Source organism: Typopeltis vanoorti, chromosome 12, assembly GCF_054136105.1.
Source record: "Typopeltis vanoorti isolate ZY-2024b chromosome 12, IOZ_Tvanoo_1.0, whole genome shotgun sequence".
Taxonomy (NCBI): Eukaryota; Metazoa; Arthropoda; class Arachnida; order Uropygi; family Thelyphonidae; genus Typopeltis; species Typopeltis vanoorti.
The window spans coordinates 108,771,296-108,786,771 of record NC_143560.1 but is presented as its reverse complement, the minus strand read 5'-3'; the positions used below and the strand labels follow the sequence as shown (position 1 = coordinate 108,786,771).

Sequence of the window (15,476 nt, the reverse complement as noted above, 5' to 3'; positions counted from 1 at the left end):
CTGATGTAAAAAATGCTCCCTACATTGATAGATTGAGAGCTTATGGATTGCAGAGGTTGGTTGATAGGCAGAGAAGACGGAATATGACAGAAACATTTAAATTACTAAAAGGCTTTTATAAGATTGATGCAGGGGAAATGTTTCAGCTGTGTGATAGTGATGGAAGAACAAGAGGTCATCCCTGGAAATTAAGGAAAAGTGTGGTTAACAAAGGTGTGAGAACAAGGTTTTTCGCCTGGAGGGTGGTGAATGAGTGGAATGCATTGCCTGTCTCAGTTGCGAGTTCTTCATCTGTAAATGAATTGAAGAGGAGATATGACAGATACTGTTTTGATAGTTTGGGTCTCCCACAATGAGTCTACTGGCTCCATGGAGATACCCATAATAATAATAATAATATCTATAAAGATTGTAAATTGCTACTATTTGGTTGGAGTTTCAGTGTTAGCAAGTGTTTCTAAAAGTTGATTTCCGTTCATACAGTCAAAGGCTTTCATATAGTCAATTATTTCTGCTTTTCAATTAGTAACTGAAAAAATAGAGTAAAGATTCTGCAAAGGCAGATCTTTCACAATCATTCAGAGAAGAATGATTGTGAAAGATCTGCCTTTGCAGAATCCATTTTTTCTTATCACTAACTCTGTAATTTTTTTTTTTTTTTTTATAAATTTTGCATATATTGTGTAACCACTATTGAGAAGACTTATTCCATGGTAATTTTCAGTCTTTACATTTGCCTTTTTTTATTATTATTTTTTTTTTTATAAAATAGTAAAGATTATAGTCTGCTGGGATTCCGGTGGTTGTTTTTCATCCCATATTCAATTCAGGAAATCGAAGTCTTGATTTAAGAGTTTTATCAGCATATTTGAACAGTTCCATGTTTAATACCATCTTCTCCATGTGATTTACTCTTTTCTGAAGCAGAAAGAATTGAGTAAACACCTAACATTTATAAACTATATGAAAGCCTCAGACTGTATGAACAGAAATCAACTTTTAGAAACATCCACTGACACTGAAACTACAACTAAATGATAGTAGCAATTCACAATCTTTATAGAAATAACTTCATAGCAGTCAAATTTAGTACTGAAATATCAATATAAGTCAATGCATTTCAGGATGAAAGGATTACATGCTTCGTATCATATTGATGGTACTAGTCTACAGGACATTGATGAGGGTAGGGATCTAGGGGTGGATATAGATTTGAAATTTGAGAGACATATTGCCAGAGTTAACGAAATATATCAGAGGATTATACTTAAATGTTGAGGAACTGACAGGTAAAGTTAGGGAGGTTATTATCCCTCTTTATACGGCTATGATTTGGCCATGTGTTGACCACTGTGCACAGATTTGGTCACCTATTTTCTTGGGGATCGGGAGGTGGTAGAGAGGATTCAGAGACAGATCACCAAGCTGGTGACAGGTCTGTGGAATGTTCCCTATGAGGATAGACTGAAGGCATCTAGGTTGCACAGTTTAGCTGATAGGTGAAGGAGAGGAGACATGACAGAAAACTTACAAGTTACTAAAGGGATTCTATAAGATTGACAATAAAGATATCTTTCAATCACACTTGAAAATTGTCTAAGAGTGTGGTTAGTAAGGGTGTGAGAACTAGGTTCTTTACTTGAAGTAGTGAATGAGTGGAATGTATTACCAGAGCCAAGCAACCCAACAGTAAATAAGTTTAAGGTGATAAGTATTGCATTAATGGATAGAGGGTCTCCCATGATGAGTCTTTTGACTCCATGGAGTACTCATATAAATAATAATAATTTGACTGCTATGAGGTTATTTTAAAAATAGACTTAATGACTAAAAAACCGAGATAACTTATAAAGATTTTAATAAGAATAATATGACTAGTTTCGGCTTATAACAGCCTTCCTCAGATATTCTTAAAGGGCAAGAATAGTAATAAACATTGAAGTATCAAAACAAACTGGAAATTACAGGTAAAAATTGCCACATGTAATTGATACATAAAAAACGTATTTTTTCAAGTTGTTCTAACAGGCATGCCATTATTATTATACAGTATCCATGGAGATACTGTATAATAATAATATTATTTTTAATATATCCTGAAACAAACTCATTCCTTCCCCTCTCTATGCCAATTTGGTTACATTCAAAGAAACCCATCATAATATGTGACTTGTCCGTAAATAGGAAAGTGTAGTGTGGTAAGATATTTTTTCCCCTCCATAAGGTGAAGGTCATGGTGATAGTAATTCCACCCTGACTTAACATGTTAATAATTTCTTGCCATCTTCAGATCTCTCACTGCTCTTCCTTTCTAATTTGACAACTCTTGCACTGCTCTAATGATCCAAGCTTCAAGATCATTCACAATCAATGCCTTAAATCTGATTTTCTTACTATTCTATAGTGATGTGAGGTAATATTATGTATTTTGATAATATTCAGACATCTAGTCAAGATCTGATTTTTCTTATTGGGTTGACTTACACCTAGCACAAACAGAACACAGCCTTTGATGCTTCATGCTGCAGAAAGCTTGTTTTAATGCAGGATGAAGATCTGCTATCACTTACTACCTATATGACTTTTAATACTATTAAATCTCAAATCTGCTCAACATGGAATACTGTCCCCACATTTGATTTGGTGCACTAATAATACTTGATACTATCCAGAAGAAGGCTCTTCTTCCATCAGTGTATATATATATATATATATATATATATATATGTGGAAATCATCCTCGCAGAGCTTTCCTTTTCCATAATGTATGTTTTCTTTGCTGGATGAGGCCACCTACTGTAGTGAAGTGGACGTTCATAGCAAATTGAATCAATGTTAAAATTTCTGTTGTATCTTCCAGAAGTGACTTAATATATAAGAGAGAATTCTTGCCATTTCAGGCAGATCAGTGTTAAACCCAGAAATAATGTACGCTGCCTTGAAAGATATTGTCCTGTATTCTTTAATTTGTATGGCTATAAGGAGTTGAACTCTGTTTAACTTTTGTTGGTTTTTCTTTGATTTTAGTGTATGTTTCTAGCATAAGATATCAATGGTAGTATGGCTCCAGTATGTATTGTTTTCAGCACTCTTTGGCCTAATCCCCAATTTGTCTTTGCCAACTTAGCTAGAAGGTTTACTCTTTGTAAACTTTTTTTGGCAACATATGAAATATGCTCGTTGAAGGTAAATGTTTCATCTATTTTTACTCCTAGGTATTTTAGCTCACTGCTACCTTGAGAACTTCCCTGTTTAGGAAGACTATTACTGGAGTGATGTGAGTTTTTTCTGTGCCCACTCTGCAGTTTTAAAGAGTTCTTCGTTAGCCGTTGCTTCTAACTGTAAGCTGTCACGTCCCCAAATCATTATCATCGGCGAAAGCTATGACTTTTGTTTCAATAGTGAAAGGAAATCTTAGTAGCAAGTCATACTGGATGTTCCAGAAACCTGGTCCACTGCAGGAATCTTGCGGACAGCCTTGTTTGACTTCTTTCATTACAACTGTGGTATTTAATGTCATGGTTGCTCTTCTGTCTGTAAAATAATTTTTTGTAGGTAGAGTGAGTTTTTTGGACATCTGAAATCTCTTAATTGATTAATTAATTATGACTGGCCACCACGTAGCATCGAAGGCTCCTTGTGTATCAAGTAAGATCAGTAGTGTCTTTTTTTTAGACTGTCTTCCATGAAAACTCTTTAACCTCCATAATTGCATCTTCTGAGCTTGATTGAGGTCTTAATGCATATTGATTGCTGCTTAATAGGTCTCTTGAGTAGACAAAGTGCATTATTTGGTTTATCAGAAGTTTTTCTAGTACATTACCAGCAACATTTATGAGACTGTAAATTAATAATGCCAAGAAATTATATTTTTGGTTTCATCATTCATCCAAGTTATCTTAACATGCAAACTTTCTTTGCTTACACTTGGATAATGGATGACACATTAATATAATTTCTTGGCATCTTTAATTTATAGTATAACTAAGTTAAAAAATCTTTCAACATTTATGAGACTGATTGGCTTGTATTTGCTAATTTTGTCAGATGTTTCTTTTCCTGTTTGATTATAATTTTAGAGCATTTCCATAATAAAGGAAATTGCTCTCTTTTTTAGGCATTCGTTGTAAACTGTTATGAATTTGGGGAATTAAAAAACACTTTTAAGAGTATATCACTGGTTATTCCATCCTCTCCAGGAGTGTATGTGAGAGTGAGTGAGTGCAGGACTGAAATTTTACAAAAAAAAAAAAAAAAACATGTTTACAATATATCTTGTTATATTGAAATTATATTGTTGTATATACTTTTTACTGATATTCTGAAAATTTTGCCAATTAGTTGACACTGATTATTTAATGCCTTAATTCGCAGTTGTAATCTACAATACTAAATTTTTTCATAGTGTCAAGGAAGGATTAGAAATCTGAGTGACAATGCCTGATTTTCTACAAGAATCAGCTGAAGAAACTGCTAATTTTACATATGATGTATTGTTTATGAAATATGTGGAATCATATATAGACTTCCATTTCTTAAGATGGTTAATATGGCTATTTACACCTATTATTGTAAGTATAATTAAATTACAAGAAAATATTTCATTATTAATTTCATTTTTAATTCTGCAAATAAACATAAGATGTGATTCTGAACAGTTTTAAATCTATGTAGATATAACTAATAGATAGAATTATTATGCAGGCACCTCCATTGAGTTCAAAAGACTCATCAAAGGAGACCCAAACTATCCATACAATATCCATCATACCTCTCTTTGAACTCATTGACAGGTGAAGCACTCACAATTGAGTTTGGCATAGCATTCCACTCATTCACCACTCCAGTTGAAAAATCTATTTCTCACACTCTTGTTAACCACACTCTTACTTAATTTCCAGGGATGACTTCTTGTTCTTCCATCACTAGCCAACCGCTGAAATATTTCCCCTGCATCAGTTCTATAATACCCTTGTGAGTTGCAGTAGTTGGTTGATGGGCATAAAAAAGGGGATACGATAGAAACATTTAAGCTATCAACACAGAGAGCATTCTTCAGACCGCAAAGCAAAGACCCAGAGGAAGACAAGATATAGGTGGATTGATATAGTAAAAATTGCCTTAGAAGACAGAATATAAGATCTGATAATGTTGGAGTCTTGACATAAAAGATTGAGTTGGAGGAAAATTGTTGATAGGAAGTTAGTAATGATATAAGCTTTTCATGTAGTACTATCATAATATCCTGTACACCCCTTGAGGGTACATGTCAGGAATTTGATGATGATTATTCACTATACATCATTGTGGGTTGTTTCCTTTCTTCATTTCCTACCATTTCCAGGCTACTCCAAAATTTTATTTTCATCTGTTCTTCTCCTCATGTACATTAGTGACTTTCTCTCACTAATGACAGCACATCATTCCACTTTCCTCTTTTGCCTTGAAGTACCAAATGATATAAGCAACAAGATCTTTCATAACCATTGTTTTCATCATCTTGCTGTTCTCCAATGAAATGAGGATATCCTAGTGGACTTTAAAGTTACACAAACACAGGCCTGGTTTATTTCTTATAAGAAAGATCTGTCATCACTTGTCCTTACCTCTGATACTAGGATTTCCAGTTAAGATCAACCTCCTCTTCTATGGCTAACTTACACCCTTGCCTTTCCTGACATAAATACATCTTTCAGCTTCTAAAAAACTTAGTGCCATTTTTCCACTCAAGATCCTGCTTTTCACCTGGACAACTTGTGACACTGTATAAACCCCAAATTTTTCCAATTTTAAAACATTCTTAGTTTTGGGTATTACATTAAAAACCTCCCGAAAATTCTTTTTGCTGTTCAGAGAGGACAGTTTGCTTAATAGGTGATCTCTCTGTCTCTTAGACCTACTCCAACCATTTTTTTATAAAGGTTCTATTTCTGCCTTCTTTTCTTTAAATATTTTCATAAGTGCTACCAGGCTGGCTGTCATCATTACTCCACCTTCACTCTAAGCATGTAAAACCACAAGCAACTGCTCATAATTTTACATGCCTAGAGATGAAGAATGAATATAAGGATATTCAGAATGTTTTTAGTTTTTTAGTCACTTGATTATCTTACTTTGTTTTGCAGTACTATTCCTTCATATCTAAACTTTTTTTTTTTTTTAAGTAGACTCCAGAGTATTTTGACATATTAATGATATTTATATTATTTATTCTTTCCAAAGTTTTCCAATGACTTTTGTTTTTTATTTACTTTTCCATTTTACAATATATTCTGTGAAGGCATGTACTGAATTGCACTCTACTTTCAGTAGAATTTATTTTCCTGAGCTGTCTCATTAATCTCATGTCAGTCAGTCATGAAGATCTGATTTTTTCTCTCCTTGGTGACTTTACACATGGTTTTTTCCATTGGAAAAAAACGTGATGAAGCATGTGTATCATATTCTCTACACCACTTAAGAATAAATATGAGGAATTTGATGATCTAGATTGAAGTCTGTCACTTGGTCCACTCTCCGGTGTGATTTTAGTATAGGAGATTCAGAGGGTAAGGATTTGCAGGATGGTGAACAAGGAGATGAAGTTCACGGTGCATTGAAAAAGTGGTAAAGAATTGTCAAGTTGGAATGAGATAGTTACTGTTCCCCTTTATATAGCCTTAAATTGAACATACATGGACTGCTGGATGTTCTATTGTGCTATATGTTGTTTTAGCATTCTGCTTTCATTTTAATATGATTAAATAGTTATTTACTAAAATAAAGAGCCAAAAGGCTTCACTTCGGCAATGCAAAATTATATAAATTAAGTGGATGTTGAATCCAACATTATTTCAAAGTTGAATACAGAAACTATAAAAGTTTCGTGCCAGATATAGTTAGAAACTATAAAAGTTTCGGCAAAGTTTGACCAGAGAGCTTACGAGAATACACTTGCCACCATACCACGAGTCGCCCCAATCAAACCATAGGGAGCACGATTGCTAGTAAGTGTCCATATATTCGCCTCCTATTGGTTTGTTTGATAAGGTTTCACTAGCCTAACAATTGTTTCAAACTCATTGATTTTCGTCAGAGACTAGGCAGAAACCTAAGAGAGGAAAAACTCTCAGTACTAAGGGACTCGAAGTGTGGGAGAGATCGAAAAATATTCGCTTACGGAAAATACATCTCTCCCACACTTTGAGTCCCTTAGTACTGAGAGTTTTTGCTCTTTTAGGTTTCTGCCTAGTCTCTGATGAAAACCAATGAGCTTTCGTCAGAGACTATGTCAGGCTAGTGAAACCTTATCAAACAAACCAATAGGAGGCAAATATACAGATGCTTACTAGCGATCGTGCTCCCTATGGTTTGGCTGGGGAGACTCATAGTATGGCGGTGAGTGTATTCCCATAAGCTCTGGTCAAACTTCACCGAAACTTTTATAGTTTCTGTATTCGGCTTTGAAATAATGTTGGATTAAATATTCACTTAATTTATATGATTAAATAGTTTATTTTGTATGCTTTGAGGGTCTCAGTGATAAGTTAAATTACATTAATTAAATAGTTTTGTTGTTTTTAAGCTCCTAAGCAATGTCTAGTTTTCCAGAATAAAGATAAATCATTGCACACATAGAAACTGATACGTTTATAATAATAAACTCATATAATATTAGGTATGTTTACTAAAATAAAGAGCCAAAAGGCTTCAGTTCGGTGATGCAAAATTATGTAAGTAAAGTGGATATTAGATCCAGCATTATTTCAAAGCTGAATGTAGAAACTATGAAAGTTTTGTAAAAATAAGTTGACCACACTTGACTGGTCTCCAGAGAGCCCTGATCTCAACCCTATTTGAACATCTGTGGAATGAACTGGAGCATTGGGTGAGGTCAAGGGATATCCACCCCGCAATAATTCAGGAGAATGGTCCAAAATTCCCATTGATTGTTATTGTATACTTGTGGAAAGTATGCCCATGGGATTGCTGCAGTCATCGCAGCAAAAGGAGGTCCTATATCTTATTAAGGTTGGTGCCACGACTGTTTGCTGCTCACACTATAGTGTCCGTTGACTTCTTTCGAACTGTGTGTATATATATTAGTGTAATTTACTGAACAGTTGGCCATTTTATTTTGTTATACTTGCTCTACTAAAAGTATTACTTTAGCAAAAAATGTAATACTACTAAACAGAAACCTTGATAACACTAACAGATTTTTAGATTATATTCTCACCACTCAGCTCCTGCATTCTCAAGAAGTCATGAGCCATTTCATTATAAACGTAATTTGTTTTCTTTTGTGGTAATGTGGCCAATTATGCATTGCGAGAAAAATGCATAATATGACATATTAACTTTGTAAAAAAAAAAAAAAAAAGTTGGCATCTAATGAATGAGAATGCAGCAGTTGGGCATTGGGGATGTACTCTGAATAATTAATTTTTTATTTATAAGTTATCATGGAACTCCTTCTGGTTGGATTTGTTGAAATTTAGTATTTGAAACTAGAAAATTTGTCAGTTTTTGTAACTCTTTGTAAAGACACAAAGGAATAAAATGTGGTGAAATTATATATTGCAAGAACTTCAGCATACCCAGATAGAATTGGATAAAATTTATGATTTTATTGTGTACAAGATGTTTGTGATTTGTTTTAGTTGTAATGTTATTTCTCACAAACAACGAAAATATTCACAGTCTAAAATTAAACTCTAAACATTTTCAAACTCCATTATATATAAACATCAAATGACCTGTGGTGTGTGATGTGTATTTGTATAATTTAGGTATATTGCTGTGGAGTAGTTATCATTGTTGAACCACTTTTAGTTCATGATGAAAGGACACAGTCCCCTCCCCTTATTTATTGGATTCAAAATTATGATAATCCTTTAGCTTAATGAAATTCTATGAAATGTGGTATTTGCTGCCATCTCATCGTAATCATTTTAATGATAAAATTCGTCAAAAGAGAATTATGTGTACTCAAAAAAACACTTCAGGTTCAGTGTTTTGATAATAGTTTTACATAAGAATGCTGTTTTTAAACTTTTTATGATTACAGTTATTTCTTTATTTGCTTTTCATAATTGTATTTCATTATAATTAAAACCATAATTACATTTTTGTTTTTTATTTGTGGTAAAGTATATTTTTGTTTCACCCTGAATGAATTTAAAATATGTTTTATGAACATTAATGTGATATTAATGGATGCATATCATTTATTAATTATACAAGGATTGCTCCCTTCACTAAGCAGAGAAAAATGCATGATGTTTCCTAATTCTTCCTCTCAGTGTTTCAGTATTTTGCAATTTACTGTAATTGTAATCAGTTCTTCCTGTAGCAAATGGCATTATAACAAATTCACTGACTATAATGTACTGCTGTTCCCACTGCTATGCTGAGAGAAATTCACTGTATCAAATTGTCCATCATATTAAGTTTGCCATAGTGAGAGTTGATTATATAACATATAAATATGCTAATTCAGTTAATACATTTTTCCTTCATCCCAGCCTTAAATCTTCACTCAACCACTGAAAAAAAAAAGGGGGGGGGGTCCTGCTAATGAAATGGCGATTGATTGTGAATTTTTTTGTATGAGGTTAAATAAATAAAAATTAGTGATAACATTAAAACAGTTAAAATTCTACATTCTGTCAGAGTTAATGTTTTATTATACTATCTATATATATATATATAAAGATACGTTTTTGCATATTTTTCTTTAGGTAAGCTTTCTTCTACCTGTTTTAATATTAGCCCTTCTGTACTTTTCTGCATTATTTCTAAGGATATATCAGCATAGACACAGATTAAAGGATGCATATGCTATAGATTTTTGGTATGGAGCACGACAAACTCTGGCAACATTGTGGGATGCTCATGGATGGATTTGGTATGGTAAGTGTCATTTTTTTTCTATTTAATTTCGAATACAGTATTGTCATGAATATTAAGAGGTGAATGTGAAGAAGACTGAAAAAGACATTTTGGTGATCTCTTTGTCCAAAAGTATAACAGAACAGTTACCAAGAAATGAAAAGTTCTGCACAACTTGCATAAGCTAACATGCTGACAAAAGTAAGCTTGCAAAAGAAGGTCCCTGTCCTGTTTTCACTTGGGTAGAAGAAGCTGTACATCTAGCTTAAAACTTATCATACAACTTCTGTTCCCCTCCCCCCTCCCCATTTATTCTGTTTGTATATTCTGTGGAATTAAAGTGACTTATGCTGTTTTGCAGAATCTAGAATAATGTAAATTATATATCTAATATAACTAGAATGTTGCATATAATATAAATATAATCTAATGTTGCATCTGATGTTTCAGAAATTATTATATAGTCAACTCCCATTAAGCAAAATTATTATAAGAAAATCATTGCAGTACTCATTTGATGGTCTGTGAGACAAAAAAAAAAGTATGAAATAGAATTGTGCATAGTCTCAACGGCTGCCTTAATTAATGTTTCTATTCTAGTGACCTCGTCGAAGAGCACTTGCACCATAACCTTTAAAAGCAACTCCTGCTAGTTCTGCCTTTCAACATGCACGGTATGAACAGTACTATTGCAGTGGCTAGGTGGGATTCTGGCCTAGAGGTGTTCATTTGTAATCTCACTGATTGTAGCTTTGTACCACTGGTCACCCAACCAAGCACATTTACCAACTGTCCGAACCTGCGGTTCCTCTCATACTGAAGATTACTGTTGCAATGAGTAATCATCAGTACAGTAAGACTAACCTGTCTTATGACAGTCTAAACCCAGCTTATGTTCTCTGTTAGTGGATGAACAATCCAATGCTTGGTGAATGCTGCTTTGCAGTGATAGGAAGAGCCAACATCTAAGGATCAAAAAGTGATGGCACTATGAATGCTCAACTACCACAAGCCAGTTCTCTGTGGTGACTTTTCTGACACCTCTTGCTTAAAACTTAAAATCCAAAGGTTAATAGGCCCTGTTTTGCAGTCTTACTGAAAATCAAGGTCAAACCAGCTTGTGTCCTTTGCTTTATATGAGATTTCTGTCCTCACTGAGCTCGCATTAGGACATCTGTGTTACCCTCTGACACATACTGCCCCAGTCTAACTCTGTCTGACACTGTCCTTGGATCACACCAGGCTTTGAGCTAGAATTATGTACCCAGAGGGTCTGCTTCTCTGAGTCAATAACCAATCAAATGCATAGGAAACAAGGGTGACTAAGAATTTCTCCAAATCTTTCTACAGCCTGGTTTCAAAGGGCAGGGTTAGTGAAGAATGCTGCAGAATGAGAATTGCGGAATTCATATTGATCACTAATTAACTGATAGGCCTCATAGTATTGGAGAAACTGGCTGTTTGATGACCTGAGAGTATTCAGTTGAGGACAGTGGGATAGTAGTTTGATCTGATTTCCCTTTTTAGGAACAGGCTGGATAAAAACATGCTTCCTTTCTGTTGGATGGATGCCACACAAGTAGGACAGCTTGTAAAAGGTGAAGAATGGAATCAGTTCTGGAGCACAGGCTCTTAGTACAGTTGGAGGGTATTAGTATCAAGGCTATAGAGTATTTTTTCTGATGTCCATCTGACAAAAGATGAGAAGAGGAATACTTGGGGTTGTTGTGTGGAATAGTAGGAGAAGTTAGTTGCCTTGGTAATCTAAACAAGAGTTGGAAGCAAAGACCTATTCCAAGAGGTCTGCCTTATCTTTAAGAGATATAGTCATTGTTCCATCAGGATGAGGAGGTGAAAACAGTAAGGCAGAAGGAAGTTTTGTCCTGTAGCCTCACTGACCAGAAGGCTCAACTGCTCGGAAGCAAGCTTAGTGCATTTGGCTTTTACAAAATCTGCTTTAGATTTCATGGTTTTTTTGCAGTTGTTATGGGAATTAGTGCAAGTTAGGTGAGAGGCTATGGTTTTTAACTTGAGCCATGGAGTGTATGCTGCATTTTAGCTTGGACTGCTTTGGCACATTTGTTGGAAAACCAAGGCTTGGATAAGAGTTGGGGATTTTGACTGGAATAAAAGCACTCATCCTAGCAAAAATAATTTCATTTGTTAGATCAGAGCTAGTGCTTGGATTAGGAAAGCAGAAAAATAATCAGACTAGGGAAAAGACATGAGAAAGCTTGGGAAGGTCATTCCAATTGGTGCCATTTTAGTGCTAGAATATGAGGATGAGATTAGGTCTCAATCTAGATACAACTGCAGTGTTGTGTTTGGGTAGAGAGCTGGTTAAGAAAAGGTCCAGGGTGTTGGGAGAATGATGAGGATTATCAGGAATTCTGGTTTGTAGGCTAACAGGTCATTACTGACAACAAACAGTTCATGTTCTCCTTCAGAATTGTGAACTTAGAGAAAATCCAGTGGCAAATGTAGATGTTGGTCTCCAAAGAAGATTAGCTCAGTTTTTGAGTGGTTAAAGATGTGTGATCAACTAAATCAGATCATACACTGATATCCAAAAGCAAAGGATGAACTATATTTTTATCTATGTATGAAAAAATTATGATACAGCCAAATGTGGACATGAATTTATTGCTAGCATACTAATAATTTATATTACACAAAAAAATGCATTATAAATTTTGTACAAATTAAATTGCAGTGTGTTTCTCGAAAAGGTTACAAATTTCCCAAGGACATAGTTAAGGAATTAATGTATAGTGCTTACAGAAAACTATTTGGAGAGACATTTCAGTATGGAATATGTCCAACCTGAACTGTTGTCTCTCACATCATACCATGCTTAGCACCAAGTGATTCAGGAGTTCTTAAGGCAAACTGGCTTACTCCTCCTTCAGAGCAAGGAGGGGAATTTTGAGCAGCAGTGCAGCTCCCTATTGTATCCCAAACATGTTCTGTGGGGATGAGATCTGGGGAACATGCTGTCCACTCGATTTGATTAATATCCTCGGTCTCCTGAAGTATTTCTGCTGCTCATGTACGATGTGGTGTGGCATTGCCATCCATAACAATGAATTCTTCACGTACATTCGACAACAATCGAACACGATGTTGAAGAACTTCGTTACAATATTGTTCACCAGTCATAGTCCTTTTTTCCAGCTCTTGTAGATTAGTGCTTCCATTAAACGTAATGCCTCCCCACACCATGACCCTATCACTGCCATATCTATCCCTTTCGAGAACATTCTCGCAATGGCATGAAAAATCATGATTCTCATGATCTTTCATGCCAGATTCCAACTGTCGTCTAGAATCAGAGGAAAGACTAAAACAACTCTCATCTGTAAAGAGTACATTAGCCCATTGGTATTTTGTCCAATTTTTATGGATACAACACCACTGAAAATGTGCTCTACGATGAGCTGTAGATAAATGGATGCAAGCAAACAGGCCTTTGGGCATATACTACCTACTTGTCGCAGATGTCTTGCCACAGTTTGTCAAGATATTTGTATCCCTGTGCTTGAATGGAGCTGATTTGCAAGCTGACCTGCTGTGGTGTGTCGATTACATTTTGCTGTTATAACCAAAAATCTGTCGTCTGTGGTAGAGTGAAGGCAACCTCTTAGTAAATGTCTGGAACACATTTGAGTAGTTTAAAATGCTGCCCAGAGCCTGGATACAATGCTATGTGAGATTCCAAACTCTCTGGCAATATCAGTAATTCTGCAGCCTTCAAGCTTTCCGATAATTCTTCCCCACGGGAAATCATCTAGATGATTTCTGAGACATTACAAGATGTCCAAGTTATTTACAAGTTTATTCCTTCATAAAAAGAGCTTCATTCAAACAGAATTCTCTTAGGACAGCCTTTTGCTTTTTATCCTGTTGAGTGTTACTATGTGACCCCCTTTGCACACAATTCAAAATGAATATATACCCACTTTCGACTCAAAATTGTCAGTTATACAAATTGCCACAAGTTGATTCTTCTGAATTTGTGCTTGTAATCTTCAGAAATAGTGTTTGTCCTGAGGTTTTGGACACCAGTGTATATAGATCACTTTAGGTCTGATAAACTTTTGCATATGATATCAGACCCGACAAAAAGTGCATGCTTCACCCTTCTCGCAGAAGGCATCATGCAAAGTTTAGGTGAGATGTTGTAGTCGTAGAGCAGGGGTGTTCAACCCGTCGATCGCAGAGCGATTTTTGGTCGATCTCTTGTGTATTCCTCCTTACTTACAAATTTAATTAAAACTGAAAACATAATATTTTATTTATCATTATTTTGTATTATTTTTAATTTGCTTTAAGTGTGTCGCTATTGTTTATTTATTTTTCGTTAAAATTGCCAAATCAGTAATTTTCTTATAAGTTCGGGTAAATGAATTAATTTTCATTTACCTGGAAGTCAAACAGCGAGCCGAGTGAATATGATTATAAGCAAAGTGTAAAAACTCAATTGTAGCTTAAATATTCGAATGCACATTACATCGATTTTTTTTACTTAGGTTAAGTCCCATGTGAATATTGTAAAAAAATAAACTTTGTTTGTCTTGGTATAGTTTGTATTAGATGTTTTTGTAAATAACTCTTTTGAAGCTAACTGTATATACTGCTTTAATAAGAATATGTTAGAGTGTTAAAAACAAAGACAATGTTTTTGTCGCCGTAACTGTACATGACGGCATTAGAAAGATTGTTATTGAAACGTGCATGTATGAGAAAGACTTGCAGGCTCTAAGTGTAAACATCTCCAAATTCAGTCAGAAATAGTTCAAACAACTTTCCGATGGCCGGCAACTTACAATCAAAAGAAAGTGGAGGAAAACAAAAGGCATGCCGAACTTGAAACTTAAGATGAAAGACTCATACGATTCTTTGGGGGTTGCTGAACTTCATGCGAGGTCTCATAGAAGGCCTAATAAAAAGGGACTGAAGCAAGTAGAAGGGGTCCCAGTTCCAGAATTGCTGTCAGAGAGGAGGCTGCCCAGTCCAGGGTCGCTGTCAGAGAAAGACTGCCTGGATCCATGTTGCTTGAGAGAGCAGTTTCCTGCTTCCAGAAAGGAGCTTCTCGGTTCAAGACGTCGCTAGAGAGAGACTACTTCTAGGCCGCAGACAAGGTTTCAAAATTGCCGAAAGGAAGAGTTCCAATTGCCGGAGAAAAGTTTCCAGGCCAGGTTAATATCAGACATTCACCAGTGTGTTGCATTTTCATTACAATTTGATGAATCAAACGACTTCACTGATATTGCTCAGTTAATGGTATTTCAAGATTATTCAAGTAAAGAAGAACTTTTGAAAATTATACCATTATTGGGAAGGAGAGAAGACATTTTTTCGGCATTTGATGAATTTGTGAAACAACACAAACTTCCTCTTTTTAAACTTGTCTATTACTACTGATGGTGCTCCTGCAATGATAGGTAATAAATCGGGCTTCATTTCATTATGTAAAAACGAAGACAAATATCCAGATTTTTTAACTTACCATCGTATTATTCACCAAAAGTACTGTGTAGTAAAAGATTAAACACAAAAGATGTTTTGGATATTACCTTTAAAATTGTAAATTCTGTTCGAGG

General features: G+C 35.0%; 1 protein-coding gene across 1 annotated transcript in view; it reads left to right on the top strand.

Annotated features, from left to right (window-relative positions):
* The first annotated feature begins 4,418 nt into the window (after nt 1-4,418).
* LOC150101127 (DGAT1/2-independent enzyme synthesizing storage lipids) overlaps nt 4,419-15,476 on the top strand; it is a 152,308-nt gene continuing 141,250 nt past the window's right edge. The window contains exons 1-2 of the mRNA XM_090402168.1: nt 4,419-4,571; nt 9,723-9,894. Coding sequence (XP_090258294.1) covers nt 4,437-4,571; nt 9,723-9,894 — 307 coding nt within the window. The 5' untranslated portion in view covers nt 4,419-4,436. The remainder of the gene's footprint in view (nt 4,572-9,722; nt 9,895-15,476) is intronic.